The sequence below is a fragment of the Mandrillus leucophaeus genome, unplaced genomic scaffold (assembly GCF_000951045.1).
Source record: "Mandrillus leucophaeus isolate KB7577 unplaced genomic scaffold, Mleu.le_1.0 Scaffold60, whole genome shotgun sequence".
Lineage (NCBI taxonomy): Eukaryota > Metazoa > Chordata > Mammalia > Primates > Cercopithecidae > Mandrillus > Mandrillus leucophaeus.
The window spans coordinates 5,941,125-5,964,169 of NW_012106475.1; the positions used below are offsets into that span (position 1 = coordinate 5,941,125).

The 23,045-nt window shown below is 41.8% G+C and overlaps 1 protein-coding gene across 3 annotated transcripts in view; it reads left to right on the forward strand.

Moving 5' to 3' along the window:
• The window catches only part of NIN (ninein (GSK3B interacting protein)), a 112,274-nt gene that overhangs the window by 32,448 nt on the left and 56,781 nt on the right, over positions 1-23,045 (forward strand). For all 3 annotated transcript variants that reach the window (XM_011999746.1, XM_011999749.1, XM_011999748.1), the window contains exons 4-6: positions 6,234-6,403; positions 19,979-20,018; positions 21,880-22,070. In XM_011999746.1, the coding sequence (XP_011855136.1) occupies positions 6,234-6,403; positions 19,979-20,018; positions 21,880-22,070 (401 nt within the window). The remainder of the gene's footprint in view (positions 1-6,233; positions 6,404-19,978; positions 20,019-21,879; positions 22,071-23,045) is intronic.

Consider the following 23,045-nt stretch of genomic DNA (forward strand, 5'->3'; position numbering starts at 1 on the left):
AAAAAAAAAAAAAAAAAAAGCAAACCATTACCACCACCAGTGCCAACAACAACAACAAAAGAGGATATTAGGATGTGTTTATAATCCTGAAATTGGAAACACCTATGCCTACTGATGTTTTGTAAAATGATAGAACCTTTCTAGGATTACATAAGATAATAGGCACCAAGAACTATCATAATGCTTTTGGCTAATCCATGCTACTCTCAGATTTTATGCTATGTATATAGTTATAGATGTACATAAAAATGTGTATATATATGTCGGGCATCCCTAATCCACAAATATGAAATGCTCCAAAATCCAAAACTTTTTAAGCACCAACGTGATACTCAAAAGAAATGCTCATTGGAGCATTTCAGATTTCAGAGTTTGAGATTTGGGATATTCAACTGATACACTTTAGATTTTCTAAAATCTGAAAAAGTCCTAAATCTGAAACACTTCTTTCTGATCTCAAGCCTTTCAGATAGTGGATACTCAGCCTGTATAAAGCAAGTGAAGAAATTGGACAGTGTATTCATAGGCAAATCATGCTCTATCTATGTAATCAGTGACTAAGTAGCTATTAAACTGTGCTATGAAAGAATACTTATTTATGTGGTAAATTTACTAAGGGTAAAAGGCAACTTAAAAATATGTATATGTGCAAGAAATGCTCATGTCGTTTAAAATTAAATAGGACTGGTGAGAATTTTGATAATGAAACAGTTTACTTGGGAGTTGTGTCTGAGATATATATATGTGTGTGTGTGTGTGTGTGTGTGTGTGTGTGCGCGCGTGTGTATAGTGTGGAGTTTCCAGGAGAGAGTAGTTGGGGAGGGAGGTGCTAATGCCCTTCCAAGCAGCTACCTTGGAAAGGGCTTAGTGCACACAGAAGTGTGGTGAGGCTGCTTACTGGTGATGGCCCTAGAGGCAGGGAGTGCACTGGGAAGCAAAAGGAATGGCAGATCATGTGAGAAAGCTTTTGCTGATGGCTTTTTAATGTTTAACCTTTCTTGGCCTCCTCTTCTCCCTTCCCATCCTTGAGACATTCCCCTCCCCACTCCCTTGTTTCCTCCACTCCAGCTCACCTCTCCCCTCCTCCTCCTCAGTCTCCTACTCCACCCTTTCCCTTCCTGGTGGTCCTCCCACATCTATATCTCTGGCTCCCCTTCCCTACCCCTCCATAGGCCTCTAGGTCCCTATTATCTCCTGTTTCCCTACCCACTTCTTTCTCTCTATTGGTCTCAGTCTCTCTCTCATTCTCTCTCCATATCTGTCTCTCTCTGTCAGTCTCCATTGGTCTCTGTCTGTATTTTTCTTGGTCTTAGTCTTGCCTTGGATTCTCTTCCCTTCTCTTATTTAGAATCAGGCGTGGGTTTGCGTTTTCACTGTGTAATCCCTGTGTGATGGTACATTCAGCAAAGGCAAGGAGGTGGGATGCAGAATGGGGCCGGGTGAGGCTCATTTGCTGCATGACTGCCTTTTCCCCAGAAAGCTTCTTGGGGATGCTGTCCTTGATGTTTGCGCATGCTTCATTTTTTACCTTTCCTTTTCAAACGATTTCAGCACTCCTGTGAGCGCAGCAGCAATGTAACATGAACATGGGCCTCCTGTGCTGAGGTTCTTTGGATGGGGGTGGGTGTCTCCCAGGCTCGCTAAATGGGTCAGGAAGGGACATAGAAAGCAAAGTCCTATGCGAGCAATTCCAAAATGAGAATACCAGCACCCTAAGGACAGGGTTTTCTTCTTCAACCTTGGAGATGGCCTCAGGTCATTTTGGGAACAGGGAATTTTTTTATTCCAAAAAAGTGATAAAATATCCATCATCTTATTTCTCAACAGGGACAACATAATGTTTTGCCTATGGCAGGTGTTTGGTAAATACGCTTATGCGTTAAACGAATCTGCCTAACACTGGGGAGCATCTTTGAAAAATCTCCTTTAACTTCCAGGAAGCAACTATGGCTGCTTCGTTCCAGGTCCTGAGCTTGTGTTTTTTGCAAAGAAAGCATTCAATTGGATATCTAGTGTTCAGGTTTTGCATAATGATTTTAGCTTCCCTTAGCTCCTCATTGCTTTGGCTTTGGCCGTTCATGCAGTGGTTTCAGGAGAGCTGAGCATTTTAAGCAGTGACCTGTATCACATCTGATGCAGATGTGGTGATCTGATGCAGTGGTCAGTTTTAGGGGAGAGCTTTAAAAAGTGTACTCTGTATTGCTTGAAACCTGGAGTAGGGGAGGCTGTGTTTCTCCCCTCCACACTGCTAGTGGGAAAGGAATTGGGCGAGGAATGAGGCGGCTGTTGGTTATTTCCCCTGGCTTCAGCTGGCTTATCTACTCAGAGTGGTCATTTTCCCTGACACCACGTTTTAACTTTCTTTTTATTATGAGTGCAAGACCTCTGGTCAAGCATCATACATGTGCATGGTGGTTTATCCTGATTTGGAAGGGGAACATTATCACAGCTCTGGAGTTTCTCTTCTCGGGACAGATGAGATGTGAGATAACAAATGTGGCATGTGAGCATCCCAATTGTCGTTTCCAAGGGCAGAAGGAATAGTATTGTCTTCATCTTTTTAACTCCTGGATCAGATGTTTTTCCTACGTGCTCTGTAGAGACCGTCACTCACTTCCACATTACTCCAGCAGAGGACTGAAACAAGGTTTCTCTGTTGTCCCCTGCTCATAACCAAACATTTGGTTTATGGAATAAAACCTAGACCATTAAACTAGGTCAGGTTGGACTGCCTCAAAGCCACCTTCTTCTGATTGGTGTGTCTCATAATAAGCTTTCCAGGGATGGGGTCTGAGAGAGCTCTAGGCAAGCCGGGCTTGTCTGCTTTCCTTTGAAGCCCATTTTAATTTTTGTAGTGATGCCAAATAGGAGAAATGGAAAATGGGAAAGAAGGAAAAATGGCTCAGAATTTTGACAGTCCAGGGAGAATCATAAATATACTTTCAAGGAACTCAAACACTGAAACACTGAAAGCATGGCAATCCTTTATACTTTGTTTTGGTAGCATTTCTTTTTGTTTTGTTTTGTTTCTGTTTTTGAGATGGAGTCTCGCCCTGTTGCCCAGGCTGGAGTGCAGTGGCACAATCTCAGCTCAGTGCAGCCTCTGCTTCCTAGGTTCAACCGATTCTCCTGCCTCAGCCTCCCAAATATCTGGGACTACAGGCACAAGCCACCACACCTGGCTAATTTTTGTATTTTTAGTAGAGTCGGAGTTTCGCCATACTGGCCAGGCATTTCATGTCCCTTCTTGGAGGTGGTAATTGGAGCAGTTACTCTCACCTGTGTTAAAGGAAGCTCTGTGATGTCGATAATTTCATTTCTTAATAAACCAAAAGCCTCCATGTTATCTGACATAGGTAAGATTGTTCCAGAATGACACCCTGAAAAATAAAGGTTCCATCTGGATGTGCTCATAAAGTAAGTAAACTTAGCCCCAGGGTTGCAGTTTTGGATCTCTTCCATTAGGCATGGTCAGAAAGGCTCAAGGCATTCTTTAACTTGAGTGGGTAAGCGTGTCTTAGAGTCCGCATGGTTCCGTGAACTGTTGCTTTTCAGTTCTAAATCTCTGGTTGAGATTGATAAGGAGAAACTGTGTTTTCAATGCGTAACCCAGGAAGGGCTAATAGGAGAAATGGAAAATGGGAAAGAACATTCATGGGACCATGAATATTCTCTCTGGACATCCTTACCTTTGCCATCTCTGTTCCCTTCGTATCATGTTAAGTGCAGTGAGGTGGATGCTCTAAATGGGAGAGGGATGTGTGAGTGTGTCATTCTAAGAGGTGACTATTTTTTAAATGGTGTGATTAATCCACTTCGTTATTGGTCACATGCGTGGTAATGAGAAACTTTAACCCATTTTTCTTTGTGTGTGCTAATGTCTTTATTCCAGAAAGGTTACACAGTTTAGTAGATGTCTCTAGAAATTGACTTTATCATGTTTGTGTATTCTATGAAGGATATTAACTTAAAGTTTGCTCAAATTGGTTATTATATTAAATAAGATAATGAAATAAACGTTTTAATGCCTGGCAATGCAAAAATAAATGAGTAAATAAACCAAAACTCCACAGGGTCCCTGTTGGCTCACAATCTATTACCTTTTATTGCTTAGAAAAAGAGCTGTTTTGAATCCGCCACTGCATCTACACTATGCACTACATGGGGTAGTGAATAATAAACAACTAGGGAACCATTTCATCCACTGGTAGGTTTGGGATTAGATTACGATGGATTTTTAACAGATAGTTGTGTTGTCCCACTGCTTTTTTTTTTTTTTTTTTTTTTTTTAACCGCTGATGAAGTGCAGCATGCAGTAAGAGCTCCTTCACCACTTCCATCCCCAGGATACGACTTTGTTCTTACACTGGGAAAATACCGTGGTTCATTATCCAAGGTTCTAAGTGTTCCTTTTAATCTTTGCCAAACCCTATGGTCACTAATGGTGTATCTTGTTGTCTGCCACCAAAATTTAAGAATAGGTAATAAATTAAGGATGGTTCTGCATTGCCTCTTATCTGACTAGCATCTGTGGGTGTCAGCTGCCAACAAGTAGCTCGGGTGTCTGGGCCGCTCCTGAATGGTCACAAGCTGACACACTGTCTTCTGATAAAAGGTACCTTCAAATATGCATGCAATTTTCAGTATAAATTTTGTATGCTTAAACACTTCCTGTAAGAGAATCACTCGACCTAATAAAATGACTTGACTGGGACTTTTTAAAAGCTGGATATAAATATCACTGGAAATGATACGGCTAGCATAAATACTTCACTCTGAGCTTTGCTGAGCATTTTCAGGATGTGTCTGGCCACATTTGTGAAGTTAGTGAAATCTGAGCTTGTCCCAGCGGAAGGACATGGCAGGGAGGTGGTTAGTCAAAGAGGGTCGCCAGTCCTCCCTGGGAAACTGTAAAGTAATGGCTGAACCCCAACATGGTTTCAATGGTGGTAAAGGAACAGTCATTCTTTTAGTTCTTATCTAATCAACTATTGTCGTTTTTATAATATGTGTACATAATCTCATTTAAAAGTCTACATGTCTGAGTTCAGACATACCTTGCTAAGACTCATGTTCAAACAGAATACATATCTGTTCTCGAGAGAGTATGTCTGTGTGGACAATCAGACAACAGAAATCAAAGCATTGCCATCTTTTGTACTTTAATGAAACATTTTATTCTAATGCTGTACAAGGTGCTAAAAATTCTATATCCGAGATAACATTTGAATAGAGTGAAGTATTTATTTTATTGCTTTAAAGCTCCAATCGTGGAAAAAGCTTAGCTTGTAGTTGTGGCGGTGGAGGTGGTGGTGGTGGTGGTGGTGGTGGTGGTGGTGGTGGTGGTGGTGGTGATGGCAGTGATGATCCAGCAGTGGTGATCCAGCAGTGGTGATCCAGCAGTGGTGGTGGTGGTGACAGGGAAGGTGGTGAATGTTGAACCTGAGACCTGTGATGTCAAAATGCTGAAGTCCTTCTTTAAGGTCAAGAGATGACTCGCTCCTCATGCACATTCCTTTTTATTTTGTGCAACACCGATGCTTACAAAGAGATAAAACAATACAGTTTTTTTTTTTTACCGTGGTTTCACATTTGCTATTTTATTTCACTGCTTTTAATTTTACAATGAGATCTTGATGCCGGGTATCATATAAGTAACTAGCTGTCATTAATTACTTAGAATGTGCTGTGTCCGTTTCTTTGTTCTGTTATCCTGCTTGTCTAATAGATCAGAGAGTGGAATGGTTAACAGCGGAATCACTAAGGTAAGGGAGGGTGTTTCAGACTAATTGATGTGGATACTAAGTTTACAGTGCTGATTTGGTGTCCGTTGTATTACCATTTTCTAAGACTTCCTCCAAGGTGATTCTTTGTTAATATGATGTCTCCCCACCCTGCTGGAAAACCCAGCTTAATAAACAGAAGAACAAATGTGACCCTTCACCTTTTCCTGACCTTAATCCTCTACTATTAAGTCAGATCCCTTGCTGCCATTGTTGGATGGCTCCCATCATGTGCAGATATATACTCATGGCCCCATAAATCATTCAGAATTAGAAGGCGTGTTCTGCATCTGACCTGATGGTTCATATACACCCACAGCCACCACAGCTGGCAAACAGTGGTGGTCTATTTTGAGGCTGGTATAAGAGGCTGTGTCCGATGGCTGTGAGTGGCAGCTAAGAACTGAGATTCTGATGTCATGTGGCCTCAACTCTTGTCTCCTCACTCAGACTGCTCACTAGAAGCTCAGCCCAAATATGTTAGAGGTGGGAAGCGTTATGGACGAAGGTCCTTGCCCGAGTTCCAAGAGTCCGTGGAGGAGTTTGCCGAAGTGACGGTGATTGAGCCACTGGATGAAGAAGCGCGGCCTTCACACATCCCAGCCAGTGACTGCAGTGAGGTAAGGAGTTGGGCGTGCACGTTCATCTGGATCACGAGTGTGGAGCCCCACGTCAGTGCAGGACAGAGACAGGAGAGCTGAGGGGGTTGATGACACGATGTGGGCTTTTCTCAGTTGCCAACTCCTTGCTAATCTTATTACTTGCCTTTTGGACACACGTAATGTTTCTATCTTTTGAATGTTTTTACCTCGTTTCAGCTTTTGGAGAGCTGACATTTCTGTGCATGCGTCATGTATACATTTAGAGTTCAGGTGTGTCCACATCATCTGGGGTCTCCCACTTCTAGTTCTTGAATATCTCTCTCCTCTATAGCATGATCATTTTTAGCTATTTAAAAGGCGAACCAGCTCCTCCCCTACCCTTGCCCCAAACTATAAAACAGCATCTATAGCGGGAAATGAAAGCAACGTGTTCAGGCATTTCGAGAGCCTGCATCTTATCTTTCGTAGTGTGATAAAGCAGCTCGAACACTTGGTTTCTGCCTCAAGATACTGAGCCAGGGGTGCTTTCCAGTGCCCAACAGTTGCCATGGTTCTTCCTGCTGGTTTCCTTGCACCCAGGCCTGTCTCGTTCTCCAGCATGCGGAGAGTTGCCAGCCTCCCTCATTCCCCATCTTTTCATTTTGCATATTGCCATAATCTACCAATAAAGGAGGTTCAGTAACATTTTCTTTATTCTTTCTTTATGGCTCATTTACCAGCTTCCCATTTATAGAACATGATTGAAAATGCCATGCTGAGCAAGCTGTAAATATTTCTTGCAAATCCCAGCTCAGACTGGGGCTGCAGATATTTCAGATACTAATATAAATTGGAAAAGAAACAAAGCACCTTAACCTTCTGAAAGTGGTCTGTAGATTGTCAGTGGACTCTGTGTGTGTATGTGTGTGTGTGTCTGTGTGTGTGTGTGTTTGTGCACGCACACCTGTGTGTTCACTGCAGTCTAACATCTATGTTCAGCTTACCGAAGTCTACAGGAAGCTTGCTCCCAACAATGGCCCCAGCAATCAGACATCCGGTGTCCTCCTCAACTTTCCAGAATGCCCCAAAATCCAAAAGTAACTAAAAAGAGTCCAAGTGTTGAGCCAAAATGTTGGCCAAAAATATGGATATTTGTAAGGACACATGACCAGTCTGCTGATCAGAGGTCTGCATCATTTTTTTAAAAAACAAATGACACTTGTCCTTCACCATAAGTGAAGCAGCAGTGGCAGAAACGTTATTGAGAAGAGAGGGAGAAAAGCAACTAGAAGAGAGAAGAGGAAAAAAAAAACCACAAAAGTGGTATAAGATTAGTGTGGATGAGAAGTGACAGCTGAAAATAGAAAAAGCCAAAAGCAGAAAAAGCTGAGAACAGTTTCAGGAGTCCTTCTGCTTTCTTGGGTCTCTTTGCGAATTGAGATGGGGTCTTTCCCCAGTAAAACACATATACTCATACGCACAAAAATTTTACATATATAATCTCAGGGATGCAAGTAATTTACATACTTCAGTTAGTACAGCATTCGTAATAATTTTCTTATTGTCAGGAAAAGTATCATAAAGTCTGTTCTATAACCCTGAGTGGTGTGGAATGTACATCTTTATGAAAAAAATGGTTCAAATGTCTCGGTCCTTTAGGGGGTAGATTTTTGTTATTTGGAAAACACTTTCAAGTTTAATATCTCATTTCCCCAACTATTTCAGTCCCCAAGGTATTATTATTTGGTACTAAGAAAGTAAATGCTTACTTATTTTTTGACATGAGTTTCTAGTCCTTATCTAGGAATACCCAGAAAGCTGTTGGGCAGAGCTTTGTTGCTGGCAACATATTTCTTATATCCTTGTTATATGTTTTCTACTGGTGCCCAGGGAGATTTGCTATTTTTAAAGTGAGACTTTGGTTTCATGTATAAATAAAGATAAGAGTTGAGGTCTGAGCCTGGGCAAAATCTTGTGGCTTATGTCTCATTTAAAGGGTATTTTGGGACAATCATGTCACCCTTGATGTACTTACAACTTCCCTTAACTCCTCCAGAAACCTCTTAGATATGACCTCTTGATGCTATACACAGTAGCTGTAGCGTTCACCACCCTCCATCAACAGAACTGCAAATAGAGGCCTGGAGCCGGTCATTTCTCTGGATTTCTGTTCTCAGCAAGGACTCCAACTGACTCAACTTTGCTATTCTGTTATATCCCACACCAGAGCAATGCCTGTAGGAATACAAGATAATACCTTTGTATCACACCTTTTTTTGTTACCAAAAGTAGACTCAAACCAAAGCCCATCCAACTGTTTTCTTGCCTAAAAATAAAGTGTTTTGTAAGCTGAATTGTGCCTGTCAGTTTTCAAATCACTTCATCTCTTTAAAAAATTAAGTTTCAGTGCTGGGCATGGTGGCTCATGCCTACCAGCACTTTGGGAGGCTGAGGCAGGAGGATCACTTGAGCCCAGGCGTTCAAGACCAGCCTGGGCAACATAAAGAAACCTTGTATCTACGAAACTTAAAAAAGTTAGCTGAGCATGGTGGTGCATGCCCTTTGGTCCCAGCTACTGGGGAGGCTGAGGTGGAAGGATCGCTTGAACCCGGGAGACAGAGGTTGCAGTGAGCCGAGATCATGCCTCTGCACTCCAGCCTGGGTGACAGAGCAAGACCCTGTCTCAAAAAAAAAAAAAAAAAAAGAAAAAAGTTAATAGCTTCACACAAGACATTTTCGATGTTCCTGTTGGCAGTTAAAAGGGCAAAGCCCAGCTTTGCCCAGCAGCTATGGCTATGGGTCACACTCACTGCCTTCACTCCCGTGTATGCAGGAATCTTGTGGTACAGCCTTGTCAATGCGTCAGTCTTGCTACTTACTATTATGGCAAGACAGCATTCCTGTTTCTGGCCACTTTCCATATTAGGCTTAGCAGTTGAGGGCCATTCTGTTGGCCTTCAGAAGTTCATGCAACGGGCAGCACAAGCTTGCTCTAGAAACCTCTGTTCCTTCTACAGAAGCTGTGCAGGTCTCTTAGGAGACCCAGTGATCTTCCCTGTTATAGAGTGGCCCCAAGCTGCAGAGTGTAGGGAGGAAAAAAATTCTCAATGATGTGTGGAATCGATTTCTTCCTCTTATGATGAGTTCTGAATCTGACAGTTCTTGTTTTTGTTTTGTTTTGTTTTTTTCTTGAGATGGAGTCTCACTCTGTTGCCTAAGCTGGAGTGCAGTGGCACAATCTCGGCTCACTGCAACCTCCGCCTCCCAGGTTCAAGCAATTCTCCGCCTCAGCCTCCCTAGTAGCTGGGGTTACAGGCACGTGCCACCACACCTGGCTAATTTTTGTATTTGTAGTAGAGACGGGGTTTCACCATCTTGGCCAGGCTGGTCTTGAACTTGTGACCTCATGATCCACCTGCCTCGCCTCCCAAAGTGCTGGGATTATAGGTGTGAGCCACCACGCCCGGCCTCTGACAGTTCTTTATTTTACTACTGGCTGCTTTTTTCTCCCTTTTGGTTGCTGAAAGCCCTTCTGTCTCTTCTCTTTGAGGATGTTGGGAATTTGGGCTCCCAACTTGGGCTCATACTTAATCTTGGGGCTACTGGGCAATGTGGAAGGAGGGACTGGGGTCGAGTCTCCTCTGATGTGACTATTTCATAAGGAGTAATAAGATGGGGAGTTGGAGCCAGGCCTTCTTTGTTTTGATTGCAATTTTCCTTTGACTTCGGGATCCCAGCTTAGGGAAAGGAGGGATTCTCAGCTCACTTTTGGACTTCAGTTTTCCCTGCTCTCAGACATGCCTCATTTTTCCTAAAATGACTTTTTCTGTTTGTGATGAAGACAATAAAAGGGCCTAAACCCATCATCCGAAGTTAAAGAGAGGGAAATCTGACTGTTGCTACTCAACAGAAGACTAATTTTAGCTCTAGGTTGCATCAAAGAATAATTTTATTTTTCTGAGGATTGTGGAGGGGTGGGCAGTGGAATGGAACAGTGTCACAATTCCTATAAAAACTGTCCCCAAGGGGGCTGGCTTCCTTCTAGGAACTCATCCTATAGGGATTAGTGAGCAGACAGTCATCTGAAAAGATAAAATAATAATTTCTCCTTTTTTGCCCTCTAAGGTGATTTCATAGTAGGGGAGGTTGCTACAGGTCAGCCAGAATTCCTTCCTAGGCTCTTGGGTTAGTGGTTCACAATGTTTTCTCTGTGTCCTTATTTGGAGGGCCTTCTCCTGTTGCCCATAAGCATAATCCAAATTACGGGTCATCCTCAGTGATTACTGAGAATCATTCACTGCAGTCTACTTACAACTCCACCCTTCATCTCCCACTCAAGAAAACATCTAGAAATACAGGCATGTGAGAGGGAGGCTATTATAGAGATTGCTTTGAAACAACTAAGTTTATATTTAATGTAAGTCCACTGTGAAGCTTCAGGCTTCATTACTTACAAGGGACTTGGAGCTCATCTGGTGCCTATTCAGAGTGCCCACTGTGATGTGGTGGCACGGGTGGGAGAGCCCATGTTGGCACTAGGGGGTAGCAAATGTTCTGCCACCTTGGCCTCCTCTCCTGAGTAGAATGTATGAAAATGAATCTTGTTACAAGTTGCTTTTGATCATGTTTTACTTTTGTTTTAGTTTGTATATGTTACAGCCCCAACATAAATTGTAAACATTTTAGTAGTTTCTATCCCTTCCCCCACCCCATGCTTCTATCGGGCACTTTGATTCTTTCCTGCTGAAACAGAAAATATATAACCTAGCTATTAAGCATGTCTCTTCTACCAAGTTTAGTTTACAAGGCAGTAAAGCTACTCTGTAGGGAAAGGCTGCTGTAATCTAGCCAGATTTTCAGCACTAAAATACGCATTTCAGAATTTCATTTGGAAATCCCGAAGCAGAATGTGCTAATTCATAAGTGACAGGTAGGTCCCACCATCAGGCTACCATGAGGGTTCGACTTCCAATTTCACGTGTTTATCTGGCAAATGGATCCCTTGGGAGTCTGACCTCTCATCTTGGGTGATATTGAAAAGAAAGTGGTGATTTTTCTTTTTTTATGGGATCATTTTCGCTCAGGTCAATTCAGTTGGCCATTTCTATTCTGAATTAATCCAGACTAACAAAGGGTACCTTCTTGATTTCAACCTACAGTGTGATTAATGAGAAGATTTTGGTTGTCACTGTTTTTGCTTGACTTCGTTAAGAAACAAGTGAGAGTCAGAAGAGTACATTTTTTGCCTTGTGTATTAATAGCTACTGAACTGTCCTTGAATTTTATGCTCATGTTTCTTCTGAGGGTAGGTGGAAGGGAAAACAAAACTAAACTAAACTAATTCTCAATTCTGTTCTCGATTACTCAGACCTGGTAGAAAAGGTTGTGCAATTAATACAATTGGGGCAGGGCCACTTTGCTTTCTGCCCTGGTTGAAAACAGGGTACACCTTGTTAACTGTTTTCCTCCACAGGGAATAAATCGGGTCTAGTAAGATTCTTATCAACAGCAAGGGGTGTTATACAGTCATTTCTCCAACTGTAGACAATAGTAGTGTAAGCCAAAACCATTGGCTTGCACAGTGTGGTTTAAGTGAGGACCTGAGAGAAAAGTTAAAGCTGATTACTGCACTACAAGCAAATCCAGTCTTTGTGTTGGGACTATGAGGGTAGGAGGATGGGGAGGTGGTTGTTAAAAAGCTTAAAAAAAGACAAACTGATTTTACTACCCTACATAAAATGAAACTTCTTCAAGAAGTGTGAAACTGACTTATCTTTTCCCTTATGTTCATTTTCATGTATGCATAACTTTGCAGTTTATGAATTATTCATTTACATCGTACAGAGTCAATATTTAATTCTGGAGTAAACTTAATAACCAAGAGAAGTTCTGCTAAGATCTTTTGTAGCTGAAATGCACCTATTTTCCTATTACTCCCTTGTTAAATTTTCTGTTCCGGTCTTTGACAAAGCAAGCAGTTTTATTGCTGATGCCATTTATTCTACCAAACGCTATGATGTCTTCAGGATAGACTTTTTTTTTTTTTTTTTTAAATGGAATTCCAGTCTTTTCCTTCATTGTCTTAAGTCTTATCAGATCATATGGCTATTCCCAGAGATGAAACATTCATTCAAGATGCAATTGTAGATCATTTGAAAGTGATGGAAAGAAGCCCCTTCAAAGCTTATAAAATGTCTTTTTTTCTGACACACGCTTTTAGGCTTTAGTGTCCTGGTAAGCCTTGCTGACTTGATCCCAGCGCAATTCTCTTGGAGACCAGACCCCAGCCCCACCTCCTTCCAGATCAAAAATTTCTAATATTTATTTTCTAACTAGAAACTAAAATGGGCAAGAAATCAAGAATCAATTTTCGTGATGACAGTAACATTTTCTGTCCTACATATCATTAAATATTTTCCAACAGAAAAGTAGTATTCGTTATTTTCTGAGCAACTCTGAGGAGCAGGAAAGGTATTTTTTTAATCTCTTTCCTTTAAGGACTTTAAAATCCAGTGAACCAAAACTAGTCCCCAACCTTGCTTGGTAGGAGAAGAGGCTTAAGGCCCAAACTCTTAAATTTAGCATTTCCTTGAACCAGCGGTACCAAAGGCCTTTTAGCCTTCAGTGTGGCAGGACTCATCTAAATGTGTGTGAATTTGTAATAGGACTCATCTAAATGTATGTGCATTTAAAAATCGTATTAATTCCTGTTATCCCCTGCATGCACTTGTAGCAGTTAATTGCCTTAAAAGATAAAGGCACTGATTTGCATTCTAGTCGTGACAACCCTGGCCTTAGGAGCTTGTCCCGGAGTTCAGAATGGAGAGATTGGGAGCTGGGCTGTCAGGCTCTCCATTGCCTTTGCCTTCAAAGGTGGCATAGTGGAAAATGAACCACAGTCCCAGGAAGTGTGTCCCTGCAGAAACAATAGCCAGCCCTGTCAGGCACACTCAGCTTCCACTACCCAGCTCAGAGCACAGGCTTTGTAAATACTTAGGACTATCAGTGAAATACGCCATAGATGCTGTATTTTTTAACAAGTCTTAAAGTTTCTTTAATGAGCACTCTTCTTAAACTGATTTCTGGTTTTTTTCAGAGACTTCCTGTGCTTAGCTAAATGTGCTGCTCTTCTAAATGCACACTACAGCTCAGTTTGTTTGGGGAGCTGTGTTACTCTAGTACATTTCCTTCCTCTTCTGTCCGGGTTTACAGGGCTTTCTCCTTTCCAAAGAAAAAAAAAAACAACTCTACTCCAGGCTCTGAGGCTGCTGAGATCAGCTCGGCAACCTCTGCTGGGAAAGAATGGCCCACGTCTGCCCCCGTAATGGTTTTAATTAGCCGTACATTCTGCGGGATGCAAAGGTCTGCGCTGGAGCAGATGGCTGGTGGGGGTGGCGGCTGGGCTATTGTGGGCAGGGGCCACACCAGGACCACAGGCTGCAGATGCTGGCCCGGCCTTGGGACTGGAAGCTGGAGATCCAGGAGGCTCGGGCCATCTGCTCTGCAGTCCAGCAAAGCAGATGTCCCTCCAAAGAAAGCATTCCAAAAATCGGTGCCGCCTGTGCAGCCGCCGTGTGCAGAGCACCCTTGTCCAGCTGTAGGACAACGCAAGAGCTGGCTACAATGGCCAGCATGACATTGAGATGCATGGCCCACAGAGTGGGTTTGAGGGGACTCCCTTTGTCTGCCTGAGGGCGTGGGGACTGTCTTGTGAGCAGCCATTTTGGGGCTGGACAACCTCTGACCTTCTCCCCTCTGCCTACTCTCAATGGGGCTGTTGGCCAGTACACTGGCATGGTAATGAGGAAGGACAAGACAGCCCCTGCCAGCCGTGGCTGCCTAGGGGACACTGTCTGCAGGGAGGGGCCCCAGGGGAAGCCCTGATCCTAAGTTGAATTGGAAATTCATCGCCTCATCACAATCATCATGCTCAAAGCTGTAGTTCTGGGGGATTTCCTTAACTTTATTAAAGTATGATTATAAAAGTTATGTACGTGTACAGTGTACAACATGATGTTTTGATATATGGATACATTGTGAAATAACTAAATCAAACCAATTAACATATCAAGGCTGTAGCTTTTAAAGAGAGTCTCTTCTGGGTTTGTTCTTTAAAGCTGGCACTGGTCTGTCTGCTGTTTCTTCTGCCCTTGTCCTAGTTTTACACATCCAAGTAGTAAGAATAGTAATTGTAATATTTATTAACAAATGCTTGGCACTTACCGGGAACTGTTGTAAGTGCTTTCCAAATGTGAAGCACACCGTCAGAGGTACGTGTTGTTATTCATGTACTCATGAGGAAACTGAGGCATACAGAGGTTAAGTAACTTGGCCAAGGTCACACCACGAGTAAGTGGTAGAGCTGAAATTGAACTCGAGTGTGGCTCTGCAGTCTAAACCCCTAAACACATCATTTTTTCTGACTGAAATAATAATAATAGCTAAGGTTTCCTAAGTGCCAAGCATATGGCTGCATGTCCGTTTGGATGCACTGGAGTGTCCTCCTCCCTTTGTAAGGTACTGAGGGGTCACGGAAAGTGGTAGAGCCAAACAACCCAGACAGTGTCTCTGCCAAACCCTTTTGCTTATTTGTCCACCACTGTGCCTCCAGAGTAGGGAGAAAGTGAAGTCCCACAGGATGATTTTTATGTGTATTAATATCCATTCTTTCTCCAGTGAGAGGCTACATACATTTCAAGGGAATAAATAAATCTTATGAATTCAGTCTTGTGAACACATCTCAGCCATTGTCCCTTGCTTTCCCCTCTACTTTTCCAAAGATTTTTGTGATAATCGTCCTTCTAGTGCTCATGGCAGATCTGTGTCTACAGGCCACCTGCCAGGCTTCCACTGTGCTGCGAAAGCCATCAGCAATTGAAGGACCCTCTTCCAGAATGATGCCTCCCTTTACTGGTGGTGTTCCAGTAACCGAATGATTTAATACCTCCCAGCCTTCTAACCTCCTTCTCTCCCTGCTTTTTAATTGGAACTACTGGCTCCAGGCAGTGAGAATGAAAATAAATGAGCTGTGAATGAATTGAATCTTCCCCCACCCACCCCCTGAAATAGCAATTTAATAACAAATGCTCAACCACCCTGTGCTTTTCTCCCTCTGATTAAGGGAACAGATCCTTGGTGGAGACTAGGTAGGAAGAAGCACAGAATTCCTCATATCTGTGTGGTAAGCCCCATCTCCAACTGAGGTAGTCTTGGAATGAAAATGTAGCCATAAGTATAAGCCTGTTTCTCCTTTTAGCAGGGTGGTCCTGGCTGGATCTGTGTTTCTTACAAAGGAATTCTTGGGATACCGCTACTCCCAGAAGACTTTAAAACATGTTTAAAGTGACTCGGTGCAGTGACTCACACTTGTAATCCCAACACTTTGGGAGGCTGAGGTGGCTGGATCACTTGTGTCCAGGAATTCAAGACCAGCCTGGGCAACATGGCAGAACCCCATCTCTACAAAAAAAAGTACAAAAATGAGCCTGGTGTGGTAGCAGACACCTGTAGGTGGGTCGGCGGGGAGGGCCAGAGGATCACCTGAGCTTGGGAGGTTGAAGCTGCAGTACAGAGTGAGACTCTGTCTTAAAAACAAAACCAAACAAAAACCATGTTTATCCTTTTCCCCCAACCTCCACCCCCACTCGCCTTAAGATTTTGTGTGAAATCATTGAAGATGAGGATGCTGTCTGGGCTTTTGAAGGCTGTGCCATATCTGACACTTTTGGGTTGGACCTCCTCAAGAATGTCTCTTTGGGATGGTCTCAGTGCACAAGGCAGGTCACAGTTGAGTGTCTCTGATCTTGCCGCAGTCTGCTAAATTTAGGAGGCTTTGGCATCCAACATTCACCAGCCTGAGCAGCACCTGGGCTTCCCACCAAACCTCCTCATCTGTCATAATATGGGGAGATGTTGCAGATGCTGCAGAGCAATATTTACCCAAAGGAGGGAGCTTCCCTTTATCCCACCCCCAAGTCACAGGAAATGAATTTAGTGAAAACTTAGTGGGCAAATAAATAGTGAGAGTTGTACCTGTTTCTGTTGCATAAACATTTATAACAGTAAAAGAATAAAAGGAAATTGTTTCCCATGATCCTTCAACCAAGATGCATCTGTTTTTATTATCTCCATTTCCTTCCAGCCTTTGTCTAATTGTATAAATATTTTTTCATTGTATAGATAGCATTTTTGTAATGGTCTTTCATTTAACGTTTCATAAGATGCTTTTCCATGTTCGTATATGGTTTTTTAATTATGCTTTTAATGGCTACATTATAATGTATCATTATACTTTAGGCTGTTGTTGAATATTTAAATTGTTTTTAATACTTTCTTGTTACAAAAAGTGCTGTGATGTACATATTTACACATATGGCTTTTCTTCCTTGATTTTATTGTCTTTGAATACCAAGTGAAATTATTGGACCAAAAAGTATGAACATTTTTATTGCTTTTGATACATAAAGCCATTACGTTACTAAAAGTAATAACCATTTACAGTGCTACCCATGACATATAAACAGACCTGTTTTAAATCATAACCTTGATGATAGTAGAAGTCATATCTTAAATACTTTGCTAATTTAATAGGAACAAAATGACTTCTTGGTTTTAATCTTTCTTTGATTGCTGTTGAGATGAACCTTCCCACATGTTTTTTTTTTTTTTTTTTTTTAATTATGTAACCTCTTATGTGAATTGTCTGTGTTTCTTGCTTCTCTGCTGGGAAGACTTGGCATTTTTCTTGCAAATGTATATGAATGACAGATACCTCCCCAGGCCGACCCAATTGAATACGTTAAGTTTAAATATGGAAATTAAAATAAATTCTGCATGTATCATATAAACATATGTCCAATAAAAATAACAAAATTGTATAGAGCTTACTATGTGCCAGGCACAGTTCTAAGCACTTTACCATAACTCCATGAAATACGTACTACTTCGTTCCCATTTTAGAGACAGAGAACCTGAGGCAGAAGTCGTCAGAAGCTTGCCTAAGGCCAACCTGATAGGGAAGCCATGATTCAGCACCAGGCACTCTGGCTCCTAAGTCTACGCAGTGGCCCCCGTACTGGATCCCTTATTAGTTAGGAGTAAGAATCCAGGGAAGAAGGCAGCAGGGAAGTGCTATCCCAGAGAGTGAATCAGACATAGGCACCCAGTCCCATAGACTCATAAGATGTTGGAAACAGTATATTGGAGCATCTTCTCTGAATCTCTGAATTCTGTGCTCACTATTTTCAGATGAACTGAGAAGTAAATGAGCCAATGCTTTAGTAATGACAAGGATTTTTCGAAGGTGTGTATGTTGCATTTTTACAGCTGTATATTCCAACTGGGACTCTCTTTATGTTTTGGGGCCAGTGATAACATTCTCCTGCCATTTCTCCCATTTGTTTCTGCTGTTAGAAATCATCCCGTTTGAGATTTGGTAGGTTTTGACCAATGGTTCTGAGACCATAAAACCCTATTTTATTAGTCATAGGTGGAATTAGTGGATTTAGTTCTGGGGTGTTTCCAACTGGTATGCTAAATAATGAATTTTCATAATTTTGGATGCCAGAGTAGTATGAGCATTTAAATTGTCTGCTGTGTTGAACAGGGAAATAAATGTGGAGGGACAGACAGGCAGGATGATTTTGCTCTTTTAAATTTTCTTATGCAAAAACAATTTAATTCTGACCAGAAATGAGAATATAAGAAAATGTATGAAGGACTGTTGACTTTACCATTCACTCCCCATCCCCACCATGCGTCAGACATCCACTAGATTGGAGAGGCGTCTTTATGTAGAAGTGTAGGCTCAGTGAGCTGATGAAATCGTTATCACAAGCAAAAATCACACCGTGTCCTAATTCCTAATTCATTTTTCATTGATACTGTGTTTATTAGTGACCTTCCATTGTAATCTGCATGAATTGTAGTGAACTTCAGCATTTTGAGTTATGGCCTTTTGGTGTCTTCCAAACAAGTTTGTCTTCCAAACTGCTGACTGTTTGTCAGCAGTAACCCATCTCAGCATTGTCAGTTTGGTATGGTCAAATTAAATGAACTCTCTGAATTGGTACTATCTTAAGTATCTAAGTAAAACATGGACCTGTGAAACCATGATAGGTGGTTGGACCTCATTTAAGAGGAGAGAACTACCACTATTGAGTGTGGAGAATAAAGTAGATGAGGGTAGATTGCCTGAAAGAAGAATTTCAACTCATATTAACTTGAATGAACTACTGGAAAACAACATTTCATCTAAAAATTTTACGTGGCATACCATCTGTCATGAGGAATCCAAGTTCTAGAGACAGGTATTAATTAGGCTGACTTTCCTGTCGAGTTTATTTTCGGATTCTAAGAAATCAAGTAATCTTGTACAGGTCAGCTACCCAGAAAATGTGCTGGTTATTTGTTATCAAAGGCAGCTTCATTCATAAAGCTGGATCACTGCTATGACAGCAGCCGCATTTGGAAAGGGCGATTCACCTTTTCTAGCAGGGTTTTCTTTGATGGTTGTAGTAACCCCCCGTAACAGTGATTAGTTTTAGGCAGTTTGCTGGAGAGGATAAAGCCATTTGCTGGAAGCCACAGCCACCGTGGACCTACTTGTTGCAACTGGTCAAAAGACGACCTGTACCGTCCCCAGCCAGTGGAGCAAGGGCTGAATTTTGGTCCTGACCTGTGCCCTTAGCAGGTCACTTTTGTGCAGTACACAAATTACAACTGTATGCTGTGACTTTGGAGAAGAGGCAGGAGTAATGAAGCATGATAAGGTGGCAAAATGGTCCAATTCAGATAAATTGAACTGCTTTTAATGTAATTTACTGATAATGTACATTTTACTTACACTTTCTCTAGCCTACTTATTTTAAGTTGCATCTCTCTCCTCACTATGCCACAGATAAACCAGGCTCATTCTTGCCTTCTTGCTTCAGCAAATAACAACTGTCCCCTTCTTTTCATTTGGCTCTCTGCAGTTCATCCTTCAGGTCTCAGTTTAGACATTGCTTCTTCCCGGTCTACCAAGTCTGAAGTATCCCATCTGTGTAGCCACATAGCATCCTGAACTTCCTTGTCATAGCGCTTAAAATACTACCCTGTTGTATTTCCTGTTTTCTTGTCTGCTTGTCTTCATTAGCATATAAACTTCTTGAGGCAGGAAATATGTTTGTCCTGTTCATGGTTGTTTGTGGTTGTATTACCAAGACTTAGCACAGTACCTAGCACAAAAAGAAGCACTCAGTACACATTTATTGAAGAATAAATTCATAAATGCATGTGTACAGATACTTGTTGGTTGATGATACTGGATATTTGCTTTGACTGGGTTTAATTGGTTGTGATAGGTTTTGCTGTTGAATAAGTGACCTAGTAAATGAGGACAAATCATTGGTGAAATGCTGCAGAAGGCTGTGTGGTGTTTCTTAGGAGTCTCGTCCTGACTGGCTGGTTAACTGAAGAGAACTCATCTAGATGGATACACTAGAGAGTCCTGAAATTATGTGACTCACTTAGATGATGATTTCAGAGCCAGAGAGTGATCTGCTCTAGGAAAAGCTAGGATAGTTCTTTCTGAATAAGTTATAAAGCACACTAATCTTCTCTTGCCTCCTCTAGCACTGGAAGACGCAACGCAGTGAGGAGTATGAAGCGGAAGGTAAGAGCCGGGTGTGTCAGGACGTGCCTGGAAGGGAAGGGCTGCCAGGTGCTCTCCACACCCTGTCTTTCTGATCTCTTATGCTGGAGGCCAGCTGGGAATTAACATTAAGAAAAACAGCAACAAAAAATTTATTCACAATTGATAGCTTTTAGTTTTAAAATCCTAGCATTTAATATCGTGCAAGAGATGGTAACTGAGATACATAATTTCACTTACGGGCTAATTTCTCTGTTACACAGACTTTCAGATTAATTTTATAACAGTCCTAAATAGTGACCTATTAAAATGCATCTTTTGGCCAGGCACAGTGGCTCACGCCTGTAATCCCAGCACTTTGGGAGGCTAAGACAGGAGGATCACTTGAGCCCAGGAGTTCATGACCAGCCTGGGCAACATGGCGAACCCCATCTCTACTAAAAATAGCCAGGTGTGGTTAGCACATGCCTGTCATCCCAGCTACTCAGAAGGCTGAGGTAGAAGAGACTCTGTCTCAAAAAATAAAAATAACAATGTAAATTAATTAGTTAATTTAAAAATGCATCCTTTGACAAGTTTCAAATGTGTTTCAGAAGCATCAGAACACGTTGATCCTCTGGCCACAAGATGGCACTGTGGTTCAGCTAACAGAACCTCAGCCCACTTCACAACCCTCTGTGGATTAACTGTACTTAAGTGTAATTACAACCTGTTCTCTAGGTTGAAACGCCACAGCAGTAATGGGCTTAATTCCTGTCAGTAAAGAGTGGGAGTAGCACTAAATATGCCTTTCAACCCTCTGAGGTTCTTCCAAGCACACAAAATTGTGCCAGTAATTATCTCATGTTTAAGTAATGACTTTACAGAATCTCTAATGTGTAAAGCAAAATTTACAAGTGAGGGCTTTTAATAGAGAATAAATAAGCAGTTTTGATTTTTAAATAAGTAGTTTGATACTTAAGTCTTCAAATGAAATTTGTCTTAATGTATAGATAACTGGGAACTTACAGCTTGCAGCCATTGATTTTTTTTTTTTTTTTAGTTGAACTGTTGGTTTCTGTATGTCAGAATATTCATATGTAAAGATTTGGGAACAGGCTAATCTTGACACTTTTTTTTTTTTTTTTTGAGATGGAGTCTCTCACTGTCGCCCACCAGGTGGAGTGCAGTGGCCGGATCTCGGCTCACTGCAAGCTCTGCCTCCCAGGTTCACGCCATTCTCCTGCCTCAGCCTCCCAAGTAGCTGGGACTACAGGCACCCGCCACCACGCCCGGCTAATTTTTTTGTATTTTTAGTAGAGACGGTGTTTCACCGTAGCCAGGATGGTCCCCATCTCCTGACCTCATGATCCACCCGCCTTGGCCTCCCAAGTGCTGGGATTACAGGTGTGAGCCACCGCGCCAGGCCATCTTGAGACTTTTATCATGAGATTATTTTCTTTTCAGTAAAAGATGCTGTAGTACTTAAATTGGAAAGAAAGTGGAGGTAATACATTCTGGTAGCTATAGCTGAGATCGAGCTTATAGAGTTCTCGATAATGGCCCTCAACCAGCCTTCTCTTATGATCAGTGTAGCCTAAGCTTGTGATGTGCTCAGTATTGAAATAAAACAAACCTAGAACTTTGCAATAGTGCACAGGAGATTATATTTATTACACAGTAATGACTGTCAGGGAGCCAAAAAGTACTCATTTACTCTAGTTGCAGCCTTAGAACCATTGATTCTGTTTCATGGGAGCTTCAGGACCAAATCAAAATGGAATTGACATTTATTGTCTTTTTCATATAATATTGATTTTCAGAAAGCACAGTTTTCTTTAAGAATAGGCACTCTCTCTTTGTAATTCCTTTGGAAACCATGCAACATTTGCTTCTCTCTCAGGCCAGTTAAGGTTTTGGAACCCAGATGACTTGAATGCTTCACAGAGTGGATCTTCGCCTCCCCAAGACTGGATAGAAGAGAAACTGCAAGAAGTTTGTGAAGATTTGGGCATCACCCGTGATGGTCACCTGAATCGGAAGAAGCTGGTCTCCATCTGTGAGCAGTACGGTTTACAGAGTGTGGATGGAGAGGTGAGCCTTGCAGTGTAATTCAGGAATAATAGTGATGGTAAAAGCGTAGCTGGCCACAGGCGAGGAACAGCTGTGGTGTGGCTCTCTGCAGCTTGTTTTTTCCTATGAAGTCATTCATAAAGATTTTTTTCCTAAGAAGTCATTCATAAAGATTTTTTTCCTAAGAAGTCATTTTTCCTAAGAAGTCATTCATACAGATTCTGTCATTGAGGAGCTCTTGTTGTGTTGTGGAAAAGAAAAACTGACAAGGGCTGACACTTACCCAGCTATTGCAAACTCACTGTGCTAGGCAGGTTACCCCATGTGAAACTGTCAGGCACTAGCTCTGTGTAGCCATGATGTCACATGTATTTGTAGAGGTGCCATTCGCAGAGTAAAATATGGGAAACATGTGGAGGAAGAATTAAGCAAGGATTTCAGTAGATTTGAGTTGGGGGAGTATTTTGTAGGCCAGAAGTATAAATTTAAGTTTTTGGAAAGAACATCTCAATATCATCCCTGAGTTCTTAAGCAGATTGAGCAATATAGAGAAAAATCTTGCTTGCTGACGAGGAGCTAAACTGCTTTTACATATTGGCATGAAGAGAGCCTTGGGTGAGAGCAGCCAGCAGCCATCACAATATTCTGGTCATGAGAAAATGGTAAAGGGTAGATTGGTTGTTTTGAAAGTACTAAGAAGAGTTTTGAAGGAGCCCCCAAAAGACTCTTCTTTGGGAAAACTCTGAGCTTTATGTTTTCTAAAAAATTAAGAGAGGAACTGGTAGGACTGGGTGCATGAATAGCCGTGAAACATAAGAACAGAAATAATTCGAAGATGTGCCTTTCAACGAGCTGAAAATAAGGCCTGGAGAGAGTTAGGTTAGGGCTACAGTTGTCGCTTTGGGAATCTTTGATTATGATGGTATTTGAAACCATGCTTTCTGCTTGCTCAGGAGGTAAGTGGTATTATTTTTCTAAACAAATAATAGAAATATT